The following is a 14,464-nucleotide window of genomic DNA, read 5'->3' as shown; positions in this document are numbered from 1 at the left end:
TGAGTCTCTGTTCACTTTATTCAAATAATTTTTTTTTCTCTGAATCTGAGTAAAACTGAGGAAGAATCAAAGAAAACCTCATATATTAAATTCTTAAATAGATTCTTTGAATTGAAAAGTGAGGGTCAAATAGGAGAGGTACAGGTGTGGGCCTTGTCCCCGCAAACAAAGCCACCAAGGCGGTCCTGCAAATGAAGAAAAATGGCAAATCCATTTCTTAAAAAAAAGTTCTTGAGGGAAAAGATTAAAAAATACCTAGGTTTCAAAAGCCAGACTACCGCCCACCCTTCCGCTCTCTGCCCCTGAGTGGGTGGGGGGGGCTTCCAAAGCTAGAGAGTCTCCAGGGAAGTTTTCAGTGAGGCAGCTTTTGCAAACATACGCAAATACATTCCTCAGTAGCGGTCCTGTTTGGGCGATTAATAGCAAGCAATATGCTTGGATTAGAGGTCCGATTTCCACTCGAATGCCAAGTGTCTGCTCCTCTCAGCAACAATCTGCAGAGATCTGAACAGGGAGACAACTGTGTTAGGCTCAAAGTCAGACAGACGTTTCCTATTATGTGTGACTAGGAACATATGGCCTTTGTGCATATTCACAGAATGGGGTTTTCAGGGCACCCCAGATGGCCAGAGAGAGTTTAAATTTAAAAGCATTCTTGGGGTTCTCACCTGCATCCCAACCTGTATCCATCCCAGCCTGTATCCGCCTGACCTCAAACACAGACTCTTTCTACTTATGAAGGGAAAGTGGCGATGATTACATCATAAACACCAGTGGGTTTTTGGAGGGGAGGGAAGGATGGGCATTTGTTTCAGGCCAGCTGACTACCAGGGACACTGAAGTGCCCTGTGTATGGTATCTCATTTAAGGAGTACAGTGGGAAATATATCAGGCTTTTGTCAGCAGGCAGGTTCAAAATTCTGCTAAAGAATCTGCGGAATGAGAACGAGGGGAAGATGTCAGGGAGGCTCATGGAGATAGGAGGCTTTCCATAGGAGGCTTCTTGCCTCGGGAATGGGGCAGAACCCTGGGATCTCAGCACCACCCAAGACGGGATCCCCGAAGAAGCAAGGGCCTGAGGCTGGTGCAAAGTGGATTAAAAAAAAAAAAGGGAAGGAAGGAAGGCAGGCAGGAAGGAAGGAGGGGGAGGGAGGAAGGAAACTAGAAAATATACCGATTATTTAAAAATGAGATTGGGAGACTAAAAATAGAGCCCAGGCTGGAAGCTTCTTCATAGTCTAGAGCAAAAGGGAGAACACCCATGCGAGTTGCTCGTAACCTCTCTGTGGGGTCACGGACACAGAGGAAGTTCACTTCCTGGGGCCTTAACTCCATGCCCACATGCACAGTGCAGGCGCATGGCCTCCTGGATTCCCAGGCGCCCACCTGGTCCAGCTCACTTCCTCTCTCGGCTGCCTGTGCAGCCCCCGACCCCATTCCCCTTCTCTGGTGTCACAAACGGAGGCTGGGAGAAGGTCAATTTGAAGTAGGTTCCTAAATCTTTGACTTCCCAAGGTCAGAACGTGTCCTCCTACCACTGCACAAGTTAACGAGTGGATAGACATGCCTTCAAATTGTTCCTCAAAAGCCAACTCTGGAAAAAGATGCCCGGGGAAGGAGGAAATGCTGCCATGTGCTGGCTGTGTGGTCTTGGGCAAGACCGGCCCCCCTCTGGGTTCTAGCTTCCTTCTGTGTCAGCAGCCATCCCAGGGATCCTCAGGGTTAAAGGAGTAACCCAGGAGCACCACTTGGTCCAAAGCCCTGGGTGTTATTCTTAGACCAGACCTGCCTGGAGCTTTTCTTAGGACATTAATTGCTTTGAGCCAACTCGATTCTGTTTATAGAAGCAGGATAAACAGACAACATTCTGTGCCAAAATGTCTAGAACTCCCCCTCCCCATCACATGGGTCCCTGGTGCCCCCTCCCCAAAGTACAAACCTTTTTCTGGTTGGTTCTGCAATGATCCCTGTCCCCACCTGATCCAGAGCTAGGAGACTAAGCTGTGATTCTATAAATAGCTCCCCAGCTTGTTGCCATGGAAACCCCCCTTGGGGCTAGGTCAGCCCACCTTGGTGGACACTCCTCCCCAGGGAGGCTCTGGAAGGGCAAGCTTTTCAGCAGAGTCCCTCCTGGGCTTCGAGGGCATTGGCAGGGAGGTGGGGGGACAGAAGGGAAGTCTACAGGCCTACCTGGAAATCATGAGCTTCCTAAGTGGGAGGAGGTGGTGTTCTGGTTCACCTGGAAGAAGACAACACACAGAGGAAGGGGTCACAGCCAGCTTGGGGGGCCAGGATCTCACTGCCCTGAGGCTGAGCCTCAACATCACGGGGGCAGGCACGTACTTGCTCATGGGGTATTTACTGCACACCTACTACCGGCCAGGTGCTGGGGGTGCTGTGAACATGACCAACCTGGTCCTACTCTGCAGCTTCTATGCCAGCGGGCAGGGCCTTTACAAACACATATGCAGATGATGTCCCCTCTACCTCCAGGCAACATAATGGGCTGATATGAGTGACTTCGGGGTCCAGGAAAGGCCACTATTAGGGGATGACATTTAAGCTGTAGCATAATGAAAAATAAAACATATGCTCTTTGTTCTGCGGTTCCTGGCACACAGCTCTTAAAACCCTAGAAACTCCGGAGTGATAACAAGCAGCTTTTGTATGTTAATGAGATGACAGGTGTCTGGCTTCAGGATGGGCGCTGGTGGCTTAGAAAGACCAAAGCATGACTCTGGGAGGGGACAGGAGCTAGAAAGCAGGTTAATACCAATGATTTAATCAACCATACCTACTTCACGAATGCTCCATAGAAACCCCTACATAATAGCTTCAGAAAACTTCCAGACTGGTGAGCACACAGGAAGTTCAGGAGGGTGGTATGCCCGAAGAGGGCCTGGGAGCTCCACACCCCTTATACCCTGTACCTTGCCCTGTATACCTCTTCACAGCTGCTCCAGGGTCATACCCTTTATAATAAACCACTGATCTAGCAAGTAGTGTTTTCCTGAGTCCTGTGAGTTGTTCTAGCAAATTCTCGACGTGGGAGGGAGTCATAGGAACCCCCAAATGTTAGTTGGCTGGGCAGAAGTGTGGGTAACCTGGGATCCCCACAGTGGTTGGCATCCGAGGTGCCGGCAGTCTTCTGGAACCGAGCCCTTAACCTGTGGGGTCTGACATGACCTCTGGGGGTCACTGTGCAAACAAATCCAGGTGGTGTCCGGAGAATCAGAACTCAGTTGCTGGGGTCAGGAAACAACCCATAATCCTAGATCTAAAAGATGCAAATGAGAAGCACACAAAGGTCTGGCCAGAAAAACATTCCCAGCAAAAGGAACAGCAAAGATCTGGAATGGGGTGCAGAGGGAGGAGGGTGTGTTTGGTGCCTCGAATGAGGATTCTGTTTCGGCATTCACTGCAATTCTAACGTGTGAGCTGCTCTGTTTGGCTTGCTTACTTTCTTCCATCTCTTGGGTTTCAGGATGATTATTCCAGATGGCTAAAGAAGGGCCCGTGGAATGCACGTGCCGTCATGCATGGAACTGTTGCCTTAAGACTGTTTTCCAATTTTTTGCACTACCATGAAGGAAGCCAGGTGCCCCGTGGAGGACAGAGAGGGAGATGAAGGTAGAAAGCAGGGGCCCGATGCAGCTGGCAGGGCAGCTCTCTGGAGCGTGGCAGTGTTCGAGATGACAGTGCATATGCCTGACATTCCTCCACATTCATTTGTCCCCAAAAGAGCAAGAAACAGTCCCAGGCCAGCCAGAGATCTTGAGTACGCCACATACCGCGAGAGAACGTAAACGGCTCTGACTCTTCTTTACGACAATTTACCCTTCTGGGTCAAGAGTCTTAAAACTTAAAATGCCCTTCCACCCACCAATGCCGGTCCATAATGATGTCTTTTAGTGGAACGGGTCGGCAAAGCCCTCTACCCCATCCCATAGAAGAGAGGCAAAATCAAGATGAAGTACATGTGCCATCATTCAGGACACTGCAGAAACTGGACACGATCTTAGGGCAACAGTAGCTCGTAATGCGTTCTACAGAACACTATGTCACCATCCCAAATGGCAACTGCGAAACCTGAAAGATGGGAAAACATGAGGAACACAAACCCAAGCAGCTCATTTGATAGAACTGCAAGGAATGTCAAGTGTCTATTCAGGTAGGCAAAAAAGGATACTCTGCAAAAATGAAAAGGCATTTCGGGGGGCAACTACTTCTCCCCACCCCCAGTTCTGTGTGTGGTTCCTGTTACATCATCTTTTTGGTTAAAGCAGGCAATAAATTAGTGCTGACTAATCCTGGCAACATTTTTTTTCACAGCGGCAAGAAGATATGTTGGGTCTCAGACTCCCAAAAGGGGAGCATGAAGCCATCCCCAAAGAACTAGGATGGGCCCAAAAGGCAAGGACCCCAGATAACGAGCACTCTAATTATTAAACTGGAGACTGGCACCCTTTCTCTCCCAATTTAAAAAAGAAAACAATACACACAAACTAAGACCCCTCATTTAAAGGGGGGCTATCATGTCAGTGAAGGGAGCAGTCCTTCTTGACATGATCCCCAGACTGCACGCCACGGACATACCAAGGATGTGTGGGAGGCACAGCCAGGGAGGTGGGTGCAGGGATGCAGGGGTATTTCTATGTCTACACTTGTGGGAATACCTACACCACGTGACCCTTATGGTTCTCGATTTTTGGTTGACTGATGAAAATTCTGGGCTGGGTCATGTTTGGGGACTGCCACTTTATATAAAACTGAATTTCAGGCTAGAGACAGAGAGCTTGACAGAAGCTCCAACTGCTCTCAAGCCAGGAGACAAGGTGATGGAAGGGCCACAAGCAGAAGGGCTGTGATTTGGCTCCAGCTGGATCAGACAGTTGGGAGGGCCTGTGGCCCGACCTACCCTCCCCCCAATCCAACTTTCTAACAAGAAAATGATCAGCCAGATTAGAAAGCAAAGTGTCCAAGCTAGTGCAAGCGAGTGCAACAGTCCAATGAATAGATTTCAGAATTCCCCTTGGGGTTTCTAACCTGAAAATATCCTTTCAGATTGGCTGGTGTTTTATAGTCTCCTTTCAAGACCTAGGAAAGAAAAACGAAGTATTTCTATCATAGAAATGATTAAAAAAAAAATTTTTTTAATAAAATTCACCCTGTCACCTCCACCTTCTCACCCACCCATTTACCACCCACAAATCTATCCATCTACCCACTCACCCATCCCACCTATACATTCATCCTTCCTCCTATCCCACCCACCTCTCCACCCACCCATCCAGCCACCCTCCTGTCCATACACATATCCACCCACCCATCCACCCACCCATCCACTCTCCTGTCCATCCACCCATCTACCCATTCATCACCTATTCACCCATCCATCCGTGCCTACACACACCCACCCACCCATCCACCCACCCATCCACTCTCCTGTCCATCCACCCATCTACCCATTCATCACCTATTCACCCATCCATCCGTGCCTACACACACCCACCCACCCATCCACCCAACCAACAAACATTTACTGACCTCCTCTTATTTCAGGCATTATCCTAAACTCTGGAGGTACAATATTAAACAAACAATTAAAATTCCTTTTCTCCTAGAGCCTCCATTCTAGAGAGGAAGCCAGAGGATCCACAAGTAATAAGCACAAACAAAACTATATCAAACCACGGGAAGTACCAGGAAAAAAATAAAGGGATGTGTTCAGGAGTGACCAAGGGGCTTATTTTGAGCAGGTGGTCCCAAAGGACCTCTCAGAACAAGTGATCTTTGAGCCAAGCCCTCCAGTGTCAACACTGGAAAACCAGACAAGCCTAGCTCTGAAGGAAAAGCATGCCAGGAAGAGGTCACAGCTAGGGCAAAGAAAATCCCAGGCTTTTCCACCATATCTCCATATATAAGCACCACACAGACCAGCATTGTCCAATAGAATATAATGTGTGAACGAACTATGTCATTTTAAATTGTCTAGTAGCCACATTAAAAAAAAAAACAAAAAAACAAAAAAACGGACCCCCCAAAAGTGAATCAAGTGAAATAATTCCAGTTCTATCTTGTATCTGACCTGAGATATCTAAAATATTCATACTTAAACGTATAATTAATGTAAAAACTATTCAGGAGAAACTTGACATGCTGTCTTCGCTACCAGGAGCTCAAAATCCAATGTGCAGTGTACACTTAACAATGCCTCTCAACGTGGACCAGATATCACCCGTCACATCCTGTGGCCACAGGAGGTTATTGACTGGTAGCTGCAATGTGCAGTGTAAGTGCAGACAAGTTCATTAGTACCGGGGTCCTCCCAGCGTCCGTGTGTCCCAGATGGCCAGATCTGTTACAGGATCACCCGGTGTCTACAGCGAAGCACGTATGCACGCATGCGCAAAAACACGCACGTGGGTACACATGCGCAGAAACACACACGCAGGAACATACGCACACATGCGCAGAAACACACATGCATGCGCAGAAACACACACGCATGTGCATGTGCTGTTTTCAATGCAGGAACTTATTTTTGCAGTAATAGCAAAACTACCATAAAAACTAAACAAGTGTCGGGCAGCCGCCTGTGAAGAAACCAGGGACATTTCTCCTTTGAAACAAATTAAAAACAGACTCAGAGAGTAGATCTTGCTCATCAAAATGTTTAAATTTCTATACAATACACAAAGTCAGGCCTTACCGTGGGAGCTTCTGACCCACATCCTGGGACAAGCCAGGGGCTTCCCATCTTTTTATTTATTTACTTTTTAAAAAAATGTTTATTTATTTATTTTTTTAGAGAGAAAGTGTGTGAGAGCGAGCAGGGGAGGGGGAAAAGCAGAGAGAGAACCTTTAAGGGGACATCCTGCTGAGCAGAGAGCCCAACATGGGGCTCGATCTTACAACCCTGAGATCATGACCTGGGCCAAAATCAAGAGTCAGTGGCTAAACCTACTGAAGCACTCAGGCACCCTGGACCTCTCTTCTCTGCCTTTTAAGAGACTTCAGAGCAGTTAGCTGCTGGGCCCCTAACTAAGAACACAGGGTAAAGAGATTCCGTCACTGCGGTCCTCACCCTGGCCCAGCCACTGCAGGTGCGAAGAGCCTGCGGGATGGAGTTCAAGATCACGCCCGGCTGCTGTTTCTTCTTTTTAACCCAGTTAAATGATTTTTTAAAAATCATATAAAGATATATGCAATAAATACAAAAATATTATATGAAATACATCATGTGTACAGAAAAGTGTATGAAACACATTTAAGTAAAGCCTAAAGAATACTCTTAAAAAATAAACATAACAAATAATAAAGATTTAAAACAACTGAATAATAAAACATTGACTACATCCAGGTTGTGAATATTAACACTGTCAACACGGCCTGCACATCTACACTGCATCTCTGAGTATTTCCACAAACACATGTTTGCAAAATCTACAGACGTCAAGGGGGAGAGAAGCGCCCAGACCCACTTCAATCACAAGGGCAGAGCCGCCAAAGCTCCAAGTTAAGAGAGCCCACCTCTGTGGGAGAGGCGTTAAAGCCTTGTTAGCACCAATCAGAGTCTTTCTCCTTGAGTCACTGAAGAATCAAAGGGGAAGTGACAACAATTATGACTTTGTTCCTTGGCTTGTCAACATAAGAACTGTTTACTTTTTTGGACACCTGGGTGGCTCAGTCAGTTAAGCATCTGCCTTCAGCTCAGGTCAGCATCTTTGTGTCTTGGGACCAATCCCTGTGTCAGGCCCCCTCTTAGTGCTGTCTCTCTCTCTCTCTTTTTCTTGTTCTCTTTCTCTCAAATAAATAAATAAAATCTTTAAAAATAGAAAGAAAGAAAGAAAGAAAGGTTTACTTTCTAAAATCAGCAGTGTGTTTGGAAATGCTGAGTGTAGCCAGAATTAAGACTCTGGATCTTAATGGTGTGAGGGTTAGCAGGGCCTCAGGCCTGGGCCCCATGCTCAAATACTTTCACTAACTCAGTGCCTCTAAGGAAGTCACAACACCGCACCCAAAGGAGACTCGAAGCTGCATGACAGCAACATGTAAATAAGACCATGAACTTGCTAAATGTTCATTTATGCAGGATTAGCTGACTTTTAATGCTTTAAAAACATCTCATCTCAGTCGTTTTCCTTGACCACCTCAACTAAGGAGAGCTTAAAAAGTACTTGAAACTGCCCTGAGCTCACATTTGTCTGAGAAATCAACATTAAAATTTATGGGGGCAATAAAGGGACCAATAGTTAATTCATACTCTGTCTCAACAAAGACCTGATGAGCTTTACAGACACACAGCTAGGGACATAGTGGGAAAAGGGTGAAAAATCACAGAGAAATCAGATGAAATCAGTACACAAATGGACCCACTGTTAGATGCTCTAGTGTGAGACAGACTGGCTACCAACTGGTTTTGAGCTTCCTTGTGGCCCAAGCAAAAATGGAAATACAATACAGTTCCCCATGTCCCACCCCCACTGCAGGCCAAGAGTGCAGTATGCACGCACTTACCCGGTGTGTGTTGTTGACAACGATGGGGTCAGGGTTGCCGTAGTTGGGTGGGTTTGCATAGGGGTCATAGCCAAGCCGAGCCAGCATGGGGGCGATCTGGGCCATGTCCCTCACCACGTCCCCAGGGATGTGGCCGGTCCACTTGGAGAGGGCTTCCAGGTTCACAGGCTTGATGACCTGGTCTGTGGATCGTTCAATCCTGGGGAGAAAGAACAGGCTGGGCGGGGCACAGGGAGACCCTGATGGCACCTTCGGCAGCCAGACAGGCTGGGGGTACTGGGCCCCGGGGCAGCTGTGCCCCCCTCGATGTGAGGCTGTGGGCAAGTCACTTGGCTTCCTCATACCTCCTCTCTACATTGGGGATAAAAGCACGCAGCAAGAAGCCGGAAGACAGTACCAGGCGATGTGCACTTAAAATTCTGTTTCCTGGACTTCATTTCATGACTTTTTATTTTTTTTTTTTTTTTTTTTTTTTTTTTTTTTTTTTAAAGATTTTTTTATTTATTTATTTGACAGAGAGAGATCACAAGTAGACAGAGAGGCAGGCAGAGAGAGAGAGGAAGGGAAGCAGGCTCCCCGCCGAGCAGAGAGCCGGATGTGGGACTCGATCCCAGGACCCTGAGATCATGACCCGAGCCGAAGGCAGCGGCTTAACCCACTGAGCCACCCAGGCGCCCCAATTTCATGACTTTTTAAAAATAACATTTTATTTTTGTGGCTAAGAAGGATATTTTGTTCTTGAGAAAGAATTATAAAACATGAATGGTAAGGCTAAGAGTGGCCACGACTCCCAGCACCAGCTCCCTATAGGGACCTCGTCTTACCATTTGGGCGGCCCACCCTCTCAATCCGTTTTCTGTGCTTTATACAGGAGAGTGGCTAAGGGCAGACTCTGGGGCCAGACTGCCTGGGTTCAAATGCCAGCTGGACCGACACTGGCTGTGTAGTCTTAGAAAGCTACTTTACCTCTCTGAACCTCCTCTATTAGTCCTTGCTTACAAATGGGAATAATGGCAGAACCCACCTCACTGAGCTGTTCTGGGGAGTAAAGGAGTTCTTCTCAGAGGAGTGTATGTGGCATATTGTGAGGTCTCAGGAGGTGTTAGCTTTCTCTCTCTCTCTCTCTCACACACACACACACACAAGGAAATCCTATAGTTCGGTTTACAGGTTTTAAAGCAGAAATCATATGCTGTGCTTTTTGGTTTATGACTCTCACCAATGCCTTGTTCTTTTCTCCAGCTGTGTAGTGTCCCTGAATAGCTTATTTTCCCCATGCCCCTAAAGATGGCAACTTTGGTTCCTTTCACCCTCAGCTGCAACAGTGGAACCGCCAACCTGTTGAATGTGCTTCTCCACTCTTCCCTAGGACGAGCTCAACCAGCCATCTGAATCATGAGGATCCTACCGACTACAGGTCAAGGGCCTTGTACGTTGGAGGGAGGGGAACTCCCAGGATCCAGGGTCTGTTTCTAGATGCTTCCTTCAGATAACTTGGGAAGAGCGGGGGAAAAGAGGCCAGGACCAGGAGGGAGGAGAGCAGGGAGGATGAAGGGTGGGGATGGGTGGGAAGAGTAATAGGTTTGCAGTCTGCAGACTCGGATGGAAATCTCAACTCGGTTCACTTTGTCAGAGACCTCAGATATACGCATGGCCTTTCCAGGGCCCCAGATCTCCAGGACTGTGTGAGGCAGAAATAACACAGACACATACATCCCAGAACACAAATGGGAGCAATACTTGATAGGAGTAAAGAAAGCTGGAAAGGACCCATGTGTCCACGAACAGGAGATGTTGACTAAAACACTGTGCTCTGCCAAGTGGAATATTACACAGCTGTCCAAAATGATGTCACGGTAGCAGGTTGGGGGCCATGGGCAAGTGGTCCCAAACACAAAGTGAAAAATGGTTATAGGAGACATGCTGGGGTTCACTAGGACTCGTGTTCTCAACAGTCCCCAACAAAGGACCAACACATACCACATCAATCTGTGCATGGTGGGACTGTAGACTGTTTTTCCTTTCCCAGGGAAATCATCCCTATTTCCTACAACAAAGATATCTTCCTTCGGTCCTCTGATTCTTTTTGACATGATAATTTACAAAATCCCAGCTCTAGCATCTCGGAGATGCCTGGGCCTGATTGTGATGGAGACAGAAAGACGGCGCACTCTGATCCTGTATTGCCCACACGCTCTGGGTCTCAGGAGAAGGACGGCTCACCAAAGGAAGAAGGCAGAGAGCAAGAGATAGAGGAGGGAAAGAGGAGAGGTCCCGGATGCAGACAGCTTGAGAGCACAGGCTCTGGAATCCCCAACAGACCTCGGTTCAAATCCTGGCACCACACTTTGCCAGCCATGTGGCCTTAGGTAACTTCTCTCTGAGACTCAGTTTCTTCACCTGTAAAATGGGGATAGGAGTTCTTATGTCCTCAGGCTGCCTTGGTGATTAAAGAAAATATGCGTTGGGGGCTTAACTGAATGCTTACCACACCTTGGCACTCCCTCCATGGTAACAAGGATGAGAACGATGTATGTGCCAATAAAAGTCATGTCAGTGCTAATGTGATAACAACAACTATGATAGGAATAATAGCACCTAACATGTATTAACCTATTTGATGCTCACAGGTAGCTAGAAGGTTGATAGACTATACTATATACATACTATATATATATATATATATATATATATATATATATATATATACCATATATATACACGTATATATACACATTACAGATAAGAAAATGGGGCACAACAGAGAGGCTGAGACACTTGCTCAAGGTCACAGGGCAGGGAACCCAGAAAACCCGGTTCTGGATTAGTGTTTTTAAGTTAACCTTTGCCCACGATGGCTCACTACAAAGCACATTCAAAGCCTGCTGATTCTCAGAAAAGGGAAGAGCAGATGGTCCCACTTTTGTGGATATTTAGCTGAGGCTCAGAGAGGCACAGTGGCTTGGTGAGGGCCACAGAACTACGAGGAGGGAGGTACAATTCAAGGCTCTGCTCTTAACCACTTCCTTCCCAGACCTCTTCCATGCCCAGAGAGGAGGCTGAGGCTCAGAGAGGCACAGCGACTTGCCCAAGGCCCCACAGCTCAGAGAGACAGCGCTATTCTTCCCACCTGCTGTCTCTGACTTGGGGCCAGGGGGCTAGGTGGAGGGCGAGGGCTCCACTCACTTGGACAGGGACACACCCCCGGGCTTGCCAATGAGGTCCTCGTGGTGCAGGACAGCGTCGCTCCAGGCGATGCCCAGGAAGTCCAGGATGATCTTGAGGGAGCGCCTGGGGTGCAACACCAGCTGCTCATAGTACACGGGCAGGCACTTGTCCTTGCCCACCTCCATGCACTGGGCGTACATCACCTCAATGGCCTTGTTCCACTTAGTGAGGCAGTCACGGTAGCTGCTGAGGTCGAAGCCGGCAATGGTGACCTTGCGGGTAATCATGGAGTGCACGGACGCCCGACCATCCCGCACCATCAGCAGGAACTTGGAGTTGGGGAACAGGCGAGACAGGTACACAGAGGATTTGAGCGTGAAGGGGTCCTTGTTGCACAGCACGCGCGCCGGCTCACCGTGCTTGGCAATCACCTCTAGGATGAAGGCCTGCATGGCGGCGTCTAGCACCTCGTCCGTCACGCCTGCCTCGTCTAGCCGTAGCTTCTCGCGGCCGGACTTGGACCAGGCCTGGCGCATGGCGAGCACACGCGGGATGATACGTGTCTCCTCACCGCAGCGCACCTCGGGGTGGGCGTCCAGCATGGCGCGCATCAGCGTCGTACCGCTGCGGGGCACGCCCCCCACGAAGATGAGCGGCATGGCCTTGCCATAGCGGTACTCCACGTGGTCGGCGCCTACCATCACCAGGTCCTCCTGCTCCGGCCGCATGGCGCGCCGGGGACCGCGTGGACCCCCCAGCACCGCGCGGCACTCCAGCACCTGCTGCCCCACCTGGACTGCCAGCACTAGGGCCAGGGCGCAGCCAGCCGCCAGCAGCGCCCTCCGTACCGACAGGCGCATGCTGGGCCTGGGGTGGCAGGCCTGCTTCAGCGACTGGTCAGCGGGGGGCCGGCGGCGCTCGCATCTGGGGGGAGAGAGAGAGGGACACCTGTGAGCCGCCGGCCCTAACCAACCTATCTCGATGGCAGGCTTTGCCGGACAGGTGGAGGGGAGTTAAGTACTCTCAGATCGACTCTCAGAATGTTTGCTCTGGGACGTCCCAATTCAGCCACATATCCACTCGGCAAGGGCACGGTTTTTGCGTGTTCTGTTCCTGGCTGTCTCTCCAGAGTCTGGCACCTCGCAGGGGCTCAGGAAGGATTTGGGGGATGTGCCTTGGTTGAAGGAGCAGGGCGAAGCCAGAAGCGCTAGGACATGAGGACCTTAGAAAGAGGAGGAAAGGGGCTCCTGGGAGGCTCAGTCAGTTAGGCATCTGCCTTTGGCTCAGGTCATGATCCCAGGGTCCCGCGATCAAGTACCACATCAGGCTCCTTGCTCAGTGGGGAGCCTGCTTCTCCCTCTCCCTCTTGCTCCCTCTGCTTGTGTTCTCTCTGTCAAATAAATAATCAAGAAAAGAACGAAAGAAGGAGGGATGGAAGGAGGAAGGAGGGAGGGAGGGAGGAAGGAAGGAAAGAAAGGGAAAGGAAAGAAAAAAAGGAAGGAAAGAAAGAAAAGAAAGAAAGGGAAAGAGGAAAGAAAAGAAAGAGGAGGAAAGGGGTGCCTAACTGGGGAGCACTTGAGCTGGGGTCCAAGATGCTAGCCCAGGCCGGCCTGCTCCAAGGGACCATAGTGCTATCCAGGAGACGGCTTGGAATATCCTGTCCTGTTCTGGGCCTCTGCTGGAATCACTACCCATTCACTCAGAGTAAAATAGTAAATGGGTAATTCATTCGATAAATGGGTACTAAGTATAAAAAGGTGCCAGGCACCGCTTCAGTGCTGGGGACAGGAAAGTAGATAAGACAGCAGGCCATCTGAACTCCAGCAGCTCACCTCCTAGTGGGGGAAGCAGCAGGACACAAGCTAGAGCCACAGGGTAAAAACCAGGCTTATACGGTGAGAGGGATCAAGTAAGGCAAGGAGAAGGGAGGTCAAGGAAGGCCTCCTGGAGGAGGTAGCATTCAAGCTGAGTCCTGGGTGAGAAGGAGTGGGCCATGTGAAGATGCATGGGAGGAGTGCTCCGGCAAAGGGGACAGAGAATACAAAGAGCCTCAGATGGAAGAGGGTGTGGGGTGTTCAAGAACCTCAGGAGGCAGATGGGAGGGAGAGGGAAAAACTGAGGGGGAAGGCACAGAAGCCACACAGGTTCTCAGGGGACAGGGGAAGGAGCTGCACTGAACTCTCAGGGAAGACCCTGGGGAGAGGGCCTGCAGGGGTGAGAGTGGAGGGAGGGAGGTCAGGGACCTGGCTCCTGCTGGGATCCTGGTCCTGGGGAGACTCAGGGATGCAGGGAGGGGGTGACGGATTCTACCTGAGTAGGTGAGGGAAGGCTTCCTGCAGGGGGAGGGCTGGTTTTCAAAGAGCCAGGTGGGGAAGAGAGAGGGGCTTGTTCCTGGCAAAGGGAACAGCCAATGCAAAGGCGGGGGCTGGGGGGGTGGGAAGGTGGGGGCAGGGCTGGGGAGCTGCACACAGCCTGGTGAGTGGGGCTGGGTCTGTGGGAAGGGAGCCCAAGCTGGTGTTTCTCAAAGGACACGAGGTTCAGCCGAAACCACTGAAGGACCCGTTATGCAGCTGGACTGGTCCACACCCAAGGGTCTGGGCTGCCCGGGCCCCCCCGGGGCCGCAGCAAGTGGGAAATCAACATCTGACGCACAATCTCAGGCCTGGGGTGCGAACAGCTGAGAGGCCTCAGCATTTCCTGGCCATGTGGCTTTGGGAGAGTCACTTCCCCCACGTAACCCACAGCTTCCTGGCTGCAAAGAGGGGTGGGGTGCACT

At 49.7% G+C, this 14,464-nt stretch overlaps 1 protein-coding gene across 5 annotated transcripts in view; it reads right to left on the bottom strand.

Annotated features, from left to right (window-relative positions):
• The window catches only part of TPST2 (tyrosylprotein sulfotransferase 2), a 47,160-nt gene continuing 32,696 nt past the window's right edge, over positions 1-14,464 (bottom strand). For 4 of the 5 annotated variants that reach the window (XM_059139094.1, XM_059139095.1, XM_059139096.1 and 1 more), the window contains 5 exons: positions 11,707-12,612; positions 8,521-8,737; positions 5,047-5,097; positions 2,191-2,239; positions 1-504 (listed from right to left, as the gene is read on the bottom strand). In XM_059139094.1, coding sequence (XP_058995077.1) covers positions 2,198-2,239; positions 5,047-5,097; positions 8,521-8,737; positions 11,707-12,548 — 1,152 coding nt within the window. In that variant the 5' untranslated portion in view covers positions 12,549-12,612 and the 3' untranslated portion in view covers positions 1-504; positions 2,191-2,197. The remainder of the gene's footprint in view (positions 505-2,190; positions 2,240-5,046; positions 5,098-8,520; positions 8,738-11,706; positions 12,613-14,464) is intronic. The other variant, XM_059139093.1, reaches the window with a different exon arrangement.

This window comes from Mustela lutreola, chromosome 11 (genome assembly GCF_030435805.1).
Source record: "Mustela lutreola isolate mMusLut2 chromosome 11, mMusLut2.pri, whole genome shotgun sequence".
In the NCBI taxonomy this organism is placed as follows: domain Eukaryota; kingdom Metazoa; phylum Chordata; class Mammalia; order Carnivora; family Mustelidae; genus Mustela; species Mustela lutreola.
Note: the sequence above shows the minus strand (reverse complement) of the source record. Positions and strands in the feature narration are given on the sequence as shown.